This window comes from Rhopalosiphum maidis, chromosome 4, assembly GCF_003676215.2.
Source record: "Rhopalosiphum maidis isolate BTI-1 chromosome 4, ASM367621v3, whole genome shotgun sequence".
Taxonomy (NCBI): Eukaryota; Metazoa; Arthropoda; class Insecta; order Hemiptera; family Aphididae; genus Rhopalosiphum; species Rhopalosiphum maidis.
Window position 1 is genome coordinate 51,303,519 of NC_040880.1, and position 12,860 is coordinate 51,316,378.

General features: G+C 25.9%; 1 protein-coding gene across 2 annotated transcripts in view; it reads right to left on the bottom strand.

Annotated features, from left to right (window-relative positions):
* Positions 1 to 9,513: 9,513 nt before the first annotated feature.
* LOC113557509 (14 kDa phosphohistidine phosphatase) overlaps positions 9,514 to 12,860 on the bottom strand; it is a 153,322-nt gene continuing 149,975 nt past the window's right edge. The window contains exon 5 of one of the 2 annotated variants that reach the window (XM_026963077.1): positions 9,514 to 9,662. In XM_026963077.1, the coding sequence (XP_026818878.1) occupies positions 9,576 to 9,662 (87 nt within the window). In that variant the 3' untranslated portion in view covers positions 9,514 to 9,575. The remainder of the gene's footprint in view (positions 9,663 to 12,860) is intronic. The other variant, XM_026963078.1, reaches the window with a different exon arrangement.

Consider the following 12,860-nt stretch of genomic DNA (forward strand, 5'->3'; position numbering starts at 1 on the left):
ATATTCTATAATTTCTATGGATAGGTAGTAAAAAATATTAAAAATATGTATTGATTAAATTTAATTTTTTAAACGCATCCATATAATGTTCGACCCTTTAAAACGCTATTACGAAAACGCCGGGAGTTCGCGTCAAATGATAATATCGCCAGTATGCACGCAAATTCATATCACACATTAATATATTTAATTTAAATATAAATACGATATGTTAACCGCGGTAGATCTTTCGATAAATACACGCAAATGCGAATATGATGGCGATTTGATATACTCAGCACGATATTCAACGGTATAGGAGGCACATTCTTTGTATTGTAATATAATATACACGATCCAAATGATAATGGAAACCCGCGGGTGGACGAGTTTTACCCGTTCGAGCGGTGTATGTGTTACATCTCTTTTTCGCGATCGTTTTATAGGTATCTGCAACGTATCACAACGTATGGACTTTGTAGCGCAACAATATCAAATGCAAGACGCACACACAATGTGGGCACGTCGCGGTCGTGGGCGTAATACACACACAATGCGTGTACTTTGTTCGAGTTTTAATTAAATAGCATCGATTTTACATAATTTTACAGTTGAGAAACAAAAAAAAACGTAATTATACGTGTTTATTTTTATGGATTTCTAGTTCATAATTCTATATTTTAGTCAAGGTAAAATAAGTTACCGAATTATAAGGGTAATATACTGACCTGTTTTATACTGTTTATATTAGAGTATAGCCATTATTCGTTCCGAATATTTCGGGATGTTATATTGGTTTAGGAATTAGTGTCCTGATGTTTGAGTCTTCTGGGACTTGGTGTTTCTCCTGAGATTGGCCATTTATATATTAATGACCCAGAATCGAACTTGAATAAAATACATTTTAATATATCAAGATTGTTCATCTGGGTAGTAAGCAACTGCAGAACAGCTCCCACTCGGGATTCTGATCTGGCCACTCTAGATTAAGACTAAAATATTCTATTGAATTAAATCGGTACACTAAGAAAAAATAACTAACAATGAAAATATAGAAGTTGAAATTAAATAATAACGAAAATGAATTACAGTGTAACCTCGGTATCTCAAAATGTTAAGTGACCAAAAAAAATATGTCAAAGAGATTAAAAATTAAAAAAATCTTTCGACGATGACCAGATGGATATAGCATATCTTATCTGTAGTGACTATAAGTTGGCCAATTTCATAAATTTATGCTTCTATTGAATAAAATACAGTCTTATGACATATTAATAAGTTAACATTGAGCATATTTCTTAACTACAAGTCCTTATATCCGTAGTGCTACTGTGCACATTTTTTCAAATTGCTTTTTCAACTTTGCATATTATTTTTACTATAAACCTTCCCAAATTAGTATATTTACATTAATTTTGTTTTTACATAAGTGAAATTTTTTTGCGTGCACATAATTACGTGTAATGTTTAACTGCGATACATATGGCCCCGCACATATTGAATAACAAAATATTGCCTGTTTATCATAATATTATATTATAATATATATTCTATAATACGTGAGTACAATTTTATGTTATAGTTTCATACAACTTTTCTAAATCATTGCATATTAATAGAAAAGAGGCATTTTCAATTTCCGTTTTGTCATCGCATGAAAACCGATTACATTTTTGTTGCTTGAATGAAAAACGGAGGACTACATATTTTATATTTGTACACTTAACATTTCATACTAAGCAAAAAAACATCTTTTATGATGTTAAAAGATGATTTGAATAAAGAATTACAGCATACATATACAAACACTGTACCCACATAAATTATTTTATATAATTATACAGACCGTATCCCAATTACACGGAAACATAATTATAAATACTTCTTTAATATATAGCGCAACTAGAACCATTTGGGGGGGGGTGGGAGAGAGTGAGGGTCTAGAATAACCTACTCGTTATTAGCAAATTTTACGACTGTTTATAATTGGATATTAATCGTGAGGCGGATGATCAATATTTAAAATAACAAAGTAGGTATACATTTATTGTATGTAGGACGTAGGTATAGCACTCATATAGTCATTTATAAATTGAATGTACAAATCAACTTTTAGACCTCTATGAATAACGCACGTTATTAACGTTTGTAAAATATATGAATATTACAATAATTTTAAATATTATACATACTATTGTAAAACTTGCAACACAAATGTGGTTTTAAACTTTTTTAACTTTGATCGTAATAGGTGAACAGTAGGTATATTATGTATAATTCTGAAATATGTATAGGTAGGTAGACTCAAATGTAATGTAGGAATGTAATATTTAATACTTAATACTACCATGAAAACATATGCTTTTATACATAATATAATAATATATATCTTATTTATTATTTATTATATATTTCAAATTTTCGATACGTGCGCACAATTTTTTTTAATTTGTATTATCTCAGAAAATCACAATAGTATTTTATATAAATTGTTCACATAAGTTTTTGTTTAAATATGTGAATATGTGGATTAAATTATTTGTGTTAGATTTTTTAATAAACTCACCGTCAAAATAATAATTGCATAGTTTTCTTAAAAAAAAAAAAAAATAATGATTACTTTCTACCAAAACATAATCTATTAAGATAAATAGTTTAGATTTTGATTGGCATATGATGACTAGGGCTTAGAAGTTGTAGGAGTTGCATATTGTTGTTTTGCATGCTCTCAATTTATAGCAGACCAAATTAGAAATCTGAACTATATAACGGTAAGCTTAAAAATTGAAAATTAAATATGTATATTTTGCAAATTTTTTTCAAATTTAGGGAAAAAGTACATATTTTTTTAATTTTTAAATGCATATTAAACATATTATTTAATAAATGTTTAAAAAATTGATTTTTTTCTTCACATATGTATTTTAAATAATATTTTATATAAAACTCAATATTTTTTTACGTATGTATTTATTGTTATTGCAGTCGAATATTAAATTTATGATAATGGTGCGTTTTGCATTTAATCTATATCGCGTAAATATGCTGAAATATTACCTCATCGTCGATAAGTATAATATATATAGATACTAAATCTATTTATTCGTTAATAAAATAATATACTGTACACGAATTGAAATTTTATAGTATTTATTTGGAATGTTGGATAACTTTTTTTTATATTAACATTTTTTCATGCATATTTTGCTTGTTTACCTCCTATAACTTCTGAGTCCTAAAGATAATATTCATGTCGCGTAAACTAATGGCGTAATTTTAATACAATATAGGTTTATTATCATCAACATTAATTAGTACAACTTCAAACTTATAATACACGATTGCCACACATTACACATCATAAATATATAATGTAAAAGCAAAATGTTTTTGAAAAATAATTTCCCAGACGCTTTTACCAAGATTAGTGATATGTGTATTATATCATATATATCATACTATAATATTACGATGGAAGACATATACTATATTGTTGTTCTTACGGTATAAAACCATATGAGATCGCCGACTATGCATAGTAATTGCCGTACCAGAATATAAATAATAATTATGATAACAGGAGTAATAGAGTTATTGTAAAATGTATAATTTTCAATTTTGTTTTTGTTAGTCAGATTTATTACTAAATTAGTTAACAAATGTGTTTCATTTACAGTTATGAGAGTATAATTTTGTATTGTTAAAATAATATATAATGTTAGGCTTCTATGATTTTTCATATTTATTTTAATAATCTGCACGGTCGATGGAAAATGTTTCTTATTTCTTATTCTAATTTAATTTAAAAAGGGTAAAGTAGGTAATCGCTTTGTTGTAGGCACATTATTAGATTTCAAGTGTACGTCGTCATTGATGAGCAAGTCACTGTATTATACGTGCTAAATTTGAATTCAGTGATAAATTATTGCGAATAAAAAATGATTTTGAGCGAAGACGGTAGGTTATAGGTATTATGTGATATATTTGTATTGCTATTAAAGTAATTAATTTTACTGTTATTAAGATGGTAAGTTCAATACATTTTTAAAGAAAAATTGCATTTTAAAATTATATATGTGTATAAACTGTAAAATAATATTTTTAAGTTACAGCAAAATACATTTTAAATACCTATAAAAAGCTCATAAAGATTTATGCAAAATATTATGATTATAAATATTTTGATATAAACATTTGTTGAATATTTCAAGTGTCTATACACGGTTATGTCTTTTTGGATTTCAACAAAAAGGCAAACATCGATAGAGGAGAAATAGTTATATTATGGGGGAATATCTAATGTCGTAAAACTTCAAACGTCCATTAAAAAATTAATGTGACTTGTCGGTAAACTTTTTTTTTATCATGGGTAAGAAAACTTGAGAGATTTTGTATAATATTTTCAAATCTTAGTTATGAAATAAATATTTTTATGAATTTTTAACTACAAAATAATTTCAAAATGTTTGAGGTTTGGAAGAATTTTATTGAAATTCTAGTTTTAACACTTAATATATGTGTTTATGAAAAACCTGGCTCGAGTAACATTTTTTATGTAAGCAATGTATAAAGCCATCAATAAATTGTTTGTGTGACGTACAGTGTATTATTTGTTTGTTCATTGCGTTTTTAGTAGGTAACTTCGAATACCAAAATTTTAATCGTGTTATACTTTGCTCCTAATGTAAAGACGGTCGGTCCATGATCTCTGTGTATATGAAAATTTTAATTGTTGTACTTAGAAGATACGGTTGCAGTATTAATTGTTCTCTTGTGATGTATTTAAGTGTGTATATAGGTACACGGTGAGTTATTAGTTTCATTTTGGTTTAACAAAACCACAATGTTATAATTCAACATTAATGATTTAAGTAATTAATTAAAATAAGGACTATTTAAGTAATCTTATTTTTTTTATACTTATGTTACAGTTATATTATATCATTTTTAATTTTTATGTAAATAATGTATTAAACATATATTAGAAAAAATATTGTAGAAAAGACTATAAACCTCTGGAAAATGACATATTTTAGCTAATGTTTATAATATAAATTGTTATATTATTTAACTAATCTGAATGATAAATTGAGTTCGTAATAATTTTAAATTATTTACTTATTTATGTTCTTATTTATTAATTTATTCAAAATATAATATAATTTTCGTATTTTGTTATTTAGGTATTTTTTAGTCCAATACATTGTCTGATCATATTTTAATTAGACTCATTACGCATGTTTAATATAAATCTGAATTACATAATACATTAAATAATAACGCTAGAGAATGCGTTTTCACGGTTCGATGACATTTCCAAGGAAATAAAAGCCTCTTTTGCGTGATTCACATTTTTGAAATGTCGAATGTTACTCGACGACCTTTGTTCTCGTCGATGTGCGCCTGTCATCAGCTGCAACGGTACCGCTACTATCACTAACACCACCAATATTACCACCAACGTTCACCGAAAAATTGACCTTTATTTTCATCGGTTTCGCAATGCAAATAACATTGTTATAATTGACGGGACAATATTATGTAATAAATTAAAAAAATTGTGTATGTTGCGTAAAAATGATATATTTTAATTCAACTAATATACGTAATAATTACTTATCAAGAAATGCTCAATGTAAATCAATGTTATACTGTTATGTATTATTAATATTATCCTTATTATTATTTTTATTCAAACAAATATTACAAGAACAGCAGATAATATAATATAGTTTTATTTCGTAAAATTCGTCGTATACAAAAAGGTTTAAAATAAATTAAATGGATATTGATAGTTGGAGGTTGAAGAAAATTATTTAAAGAAAATCGAAAGATAAATACTTCAAATTAAGTTTAGATATCATCAGAATATAATTCTATTTTTTTAGGGATAAGTAAACAAAATTGTTCAGGCACTTAATAAATCCCAAAAAATGATTAATAAAAAAAATAAATTTAGAATCTGTACTTTTTTATTTATGAATACATTTTTTTATCTTAGTTTTCCTTTAAAAAGACTCCCTTCAGTCTATCAGTCACTTAATCGAACAGTCCGTCTGTTTACTTTTTATTCATAACATTAATAATTATGTATATATAATTATTCACAGTTATATTATTTTCAATAAAGTTGCTTTTTTTTTATATAAATTAATTTATAATAATTTTAAAATAAAGTAATATTTTTAATTTTTTTTTCTCATCTACCAATAAAACGCACGGAAAACTAGCTCAACACCGGCGAGTAAAAAAATATATAATTATCTTTTTTGAATGAAACCATCAACTCTCCCAGATCTTATAAGTGTTTTGTTCTATTTTGTATTATTGATTATAACATTATTTACATTTATAATAAATTCAATACATTAAAATTTTACTATACAATGCAAATTCTACTTAAGAAATATGAGTAGAATAGTATTGTTGTTTATCGAATTCACTTATATATACTTAAATAAATACAGTACTAAGTACTATGAACAGTATTAGGATACAAGAAATATAAATACAACTCGTTAGTCGTTTGCATTTTCTGACTCCAACACCTAGTTAATTTTTCTTGTTTTAATTTTAATATTTTTATTTCTTATTCTTAATAAATAGACAAGAACAATAATAATCATTTTTTAATACGTATATTACCTTGTAAATATTTCGTTTTATAAGTAATATTATAATTATAATTATTTATTATTTTAAAGAATCATAAAATTGAAATGCGCAGAAAGAAATAACTATGTAGTTTTGTTGAAATCATCATTTAAAAATTATTTTTTATAAATAATTTCAATCACGTCAAATTTTATGCTTTGATTTAGTATCTTAATATTTACACTATAAAATCATTATAATAATCTAAAAATATTACGCCCAGTGTTCGGGAATCAACAATTTTAGAAAGACAATAATAGGCAATGCAACGAATGTTCATATAATCCAAATTTATTGTTTCATTTATAAAATGTTAGCATTAAACAATAATAAGTTGGTAATAACTAAAAATTACTAGCTAAGGGATTGAAATTCAAAATTTCTTCAAATATATGATTGATCATTATTATAATTTTAGTGACGTACAATTAAAAAAAAAAAAAAATTTAAATGCAATCGTAAAACTAAGCTTATTATTTTATAAACTAAAAAAATATAGTTGTTGGTAATATTTTGTACAGGACAAAATATAAAATATAAAAATTATTTTATAAATGATTATCTTACGACTTTAAAATCATAACTCATAATACTCATAATAATATATCCTTTAAACTCAAATATTATGTAAAAAACGTAACAGTAATTTTTCCACAACGTTGTGTAGTGTATTTTGTGCTTACCTAGCATCAATAAAGTCAACTATAGAGAACTTATGCAAACCATTAATGTACCCTACGTGCTTGTTTACGATATATACATAACTATATATTGTATAACAAAAGCTTCAGTAACATTATGATCAGTGTTTATGTATATAAATATGTTCAATGACGAGAAGTGAAACAAACAAATATCTTTAAGGTGAGTTTTGGGGGAAATTTTATCGTCTCTTGCACTTCAATGCTATTATAATATTTTATTTGACATATTATTATATAGCCAAGGTATTATTTCTTTGAACAAATTTAAAATATTCTTTGAGATATTTTTATCTTGACATTTCTCAAGCAACACAATACCCCGTCATATTTGAATTTTAAAAAACATAACTGCGATAACTGATTATAAAGATCTGAAAGTAACCACAAAAATTATGGTAGTGTAGCTTATTGTTCATTTAAGATACCGTGTGATCATAATATTATCGCTATTGAAAAGGTAAAATTCGTATTTTTGCCTTTTGTTGACCAAGTATCAAAATAAAATAGTTTTTCTATTTATTTTTGCATAAGCATCTTATATTTGACCTAAATATACATACAATTGTATTTAATTATTATACTCACCCAAATTTGACTTTTTTAATATGGTACATAAAAGTTGGAAGTACCGAATCGTTAACTAATTTTTGTCGGTACTTAAATGTAACGATAGTTAATTTAGCCGTACCTTTTTTTAACATGAAAAACATAAATTTATACATTTTTTTTTTATAAAAAAACAACCATCATGTTTTCTTTTTAATAACTAACTAACAAATTAACCTTTATAACTATTAAGTGTTATAAATATACTTCATTTTGTAAAATATAAATTATTATTTTTTTTCGTATGTAAATTGCAGTTCAATAGATAGTTATAAGTTATTATATCTTCTTCTAGATAATTAAAAATTACAGCGCTATAATTACTAGATAAATATATTAAAGTGTAAAATAATTATTTCCTTAAATTTTTTATAAATGTTCTTATATTTACTCCGAAAAAGACCAACTGTATTTAATAGTCCATAAATTGAATTATCGATACTTCATTTTATCGGTAACAAACTAGAAAATATAAAAACAAATAGTACATGAATATATACATACTCGAACAACCTCGACACTCGACAGTTTTCATAATATTATGTTCGGTTGCCTGCAAAGTACATATTAATAACAAAAAAATACACCAGATTATTTTTATTTCATACCTAAGACGATACTTTTGAGTTGCAATGAGGCAAAGACGAGAAAATAATATCAAATGATCTCTAATGGTTTTTGATTTCAGATTCTTGAAGATACAAGAAAAACAGTTTCGATTGCGGTACGCACTATAAATACTTAGTATTCTAGGTCGATTGTTTTGTTATTAAGTGAGTATAGAAAACAAACTTTTCCGGCTTTTTGTATGCAAAATCGGTGTTTATAGTTAGGTATGTTAATCGTATTGTATACAGCCAGTGGCACGTTTATTCCATTTATTAACAGTCGTGAAACTGTTGCTTATAAAAAGGACATGGTCATAAAACAATGCTATCACCACACCAAATACACTATCTACAAATCTGTGGTAAAGAACAGTCTAATATACAATAATGGCATGATTATAATAAATAAATGTATTCGTGAAAATTCAGCGTATTATTGCCCGTAATTATCAATTAATGGAATTAAAATATTGATTGAGACAACTTAAATCTTTTCACCATCCCTAAATTTGTTTAGAGCCATTTTTCGTCTATTTTCATTTAGAAATTAATACAAAATAAATTGTCATTTGTAGTAAAAAAAAAAAATATATAATAAAATTTTTATAAAAATAATTATTAATTTTTATTGGAAGTTTAAATACTTACAAAAACGAATAATATATAAATTACGTTCTTGAAAGAAGATGCTATTCTAAAAAATAATCGAGAAGTATATGAAATATTATAATAAATGGATGAAAAAGAAAAACGAGGGATATTTACACTTCCGCTTAACCTTTTATTTCCGCGACTCATATCTATACGCGTTTCATTAAAGAGGTTAACATTTAAAATATATTTGTTATTGAACTTAAGTTTACCTAATTGGACGAACTAATTTTTGGATATGTATTGTTAACAAACTTAAAGACGTAAACATTTTTTTTACTTTTATTATTTATTTTATTAGGTAAATGAAAACGACATAATTATGTATATATATATATAATATTATAATATTGTCATCATTTTATTTTTATTTTCATTCGTTGTTGCATGTTATCTCGTAATCCGGATAAGCTTTTCTTAAAACATTTGCTGAAATTGAATGATCGGCCGGTCCATATTGCTGAAACAGAAAACAAATAATTGTTAAATGCTATAGCAACTATAGCCATTAGTGAAAATACACAGTACCTTGTGAATTTTTTACATTATGCAACGAAGTTACGTATTTTTTACGGTATTGTATTGTCGTTGTAGCAATTTAATGATAAATTGTATATAATTTATGTTAGTGAATAAAATGCTTTGATGCTAAGATATGAACATACATTTTAAAGTTTTGAACGTTGTTGTACGCATATTGATATTTGGCTCACCAGAATTTGAACTGATGCGAGATTGTGCAAAAGCATTGGGTATAGTCATAGCGAAAAAATAAGCACATACACATATTATATAGGTACTTAAGTATATTGTAATACAATACGTAATGTGATAAAAAATAGTAAATATTTCTACAATCGGAAAGAATTTTGGTAATAAAAAAAATCGATTCGTTTTGTAACATTTCACGCTAGACTTTTTTTAGACTTATGTAAACTGAATGGATTGTGTTTTTTCTTCTTTGAAGAAAAGCATATTATATAAAGGTACGTACATTACGCGAAGTGTGAATAAAAGAGAACAAAAACCGATTGCCGCGTTGTGTAATATATAATATGGTAAATATATAGACATGTAGTTATTGTGCCATATACAGGCAAAAGGTTAATTTTGAATTTCGGATAATTCAAATTTTCTGACGCGGCAGCGTCCTTTTATGTTTCCATTAGCCCTTTCCCAAAAGTGTTTTCCTTTATAAATATATTTTCAAACATTCAACGCGTTATTTTATTTTCAACGCTTTAAAAAAAAAATTTTTATTATTTTTTTTTTTATATAATAATACGACGGCGGTCTCCGAATAATTTTTATTCCTTTACGTTGCCAAACGGTGCATGAAAGTTGTTAGTGAAGTTTTAGTGATAACGTCACTGTACATTTTGTATAAAAATCCATGTTGAAATATTATACGAACTTTTATATTGTACACACACGTAAAAAAAGACGTGTTTATAGCATATACAATTTTCGTGTGTCTTGCGTAGTCTTGTGTTTGTGTGTAATATGCATGTGTTTTAGTAGTATATTGACGCGTATGCTTAAAAAATAACTTTTATCGTCACTCAAAACGCTCTAATGATACGCGTAAAATTTGAGGATTAATCGCTAAATTTTAATGTCACGATATTTTTTACTAGGCATTTTTGCCGAGAGTGAGACGGATCGTCGCGTGTGCTTTTTAAATATACATCACGCGAGACGTTACGGTCATTATATTAAATCGTATTAACGTCGAGTTAATGATATACATTTGCGAGTAAAAATACTACTTAACATAACATGACGACATGTGTGTATTTTTTTTTTTATTCATGAACAGTTTTTATCATATTTATTCATCACTCTAAATCATATTATAGGTCGTAACGATTTGCGGTAGACCATGTTAATATGTATGTATAACACACTCTTTGCTAGAAATCTGAGCCAAATTTCGTGGTTATTATACATAAAACACTTTTATTTTAAGTTTCCCATTTCGTATGGTATTAAACAATAAATAATTACATAACCCGCAAACGTATAAATTACCTTAACTCTCTGGTATAACACATCTCTTAAGTTACCTCTGGTACAGACAATCAACGCCCAAAGAGTTGGCGGGAGAAAATTAATTGAGTCTGACAACTCGATTATAGCAATTTACAAGTTGGCATTCGGAATTAAACTGGCTGTATATTTTATATAAATTATAAATTAATATTTTTCGGTAGGTTAAATTAATTGTTACCGAAAACATTGCATTTAAAAATATCACTGTGTGTATAAAATATAATAATATAATGAATACTCATATTTATTCATAATTTAAATATTCAATCTCGTATAAATTTGAACTTAAAACATCTATATAAAAAAATACATATATAGAGAAGAGATATTCTTACACATTTAGATTTTTTGTTTTCAATATTAGCTACAAAGATTGCACACTTTATACACTTTCAACTGCAAATTAATTTAAAAATGTTCATGATTTTGACGAATTTTGTCAAAATTTGAACTTAAAATGCTTATAAAAATAAATTATGATTCTGTAGATTAAATATTTTTACATATCTAGAAGAATAACTTATATCTTGAATTAAATTTTCAAGCTTTTTGATCGAATGAAAAAAATCACATTGTAAAATCAATACATTTATTTATTACTCCGCTTCGAATCTAAAGCAACGGATTAAATGGATTATTCTGAATGTATAGTTTGTTATATCATGCATTTATAAATATAGATTTTTATCTAATTTAAACATTATTATTGTGAACAATAACATGTAAATTCTTTGTAAACTAATGGCATAATAACCGATGTATTTATGATCAATGATAAAAAATAAAAATATATAGATTTAATGCATATGGTTACACCGTTCTCTTAATATTTTGTTTATACATACATACATACATTTTTTTTTGGGGGGGGGGAAGGCTTGACTCGACATTGTTTGCTCATTTGTTTACATATATAGCTGTACATTTTAAGTCATTAAAAATAGCTGATCTCAAAATTGATAAATACTAAATTGTTTTTCGGTTTTTCATAAGTTTCAACATTTTTCTCGTATACCTCCGAACATTGGTTACCAGTACATAGTTATGATTGTAAATATGTATTGAGATTTTAGAACGGTTCTATTCAAAGCAATTTCATATAAGCCAATATTAAAAATTTAAAAATTATGAGTATTTAATATGGATTATTTATCAAATTAAAAAATGGTTACCGAATTCTTTTAAAATTGTAAATGGAGTTATAGATTATTCATATTATTGCGTTGTATTAAAAAACTTCGTTAAGAAACCGAGAATTTAAAACGCTTGCAGTGAGATTTCCTATCTTATTTTTTAATTTAACTAAATCCGGGCTCGGACAGGTATGAAACTGTAATTAATTAGTTGTTTAGCCATATCTTTTATATAAACAAGAGTGATTTACGATATTAAACATTTTGATACCGATATGAATACACACACAAATTCTATTTATAGTTTTGTTTTATTGATATTTTATTTTCAATGCCTCGTACAGGAAGAGTTATACAGTACCTATGTACACGATTTTTGAGCCCCACACCCATTTCGGCGTGTGATATATACAATATATACAATATCCAGACTATCGTATTACGACCTCAAGGATATATAGGACCATGGGATA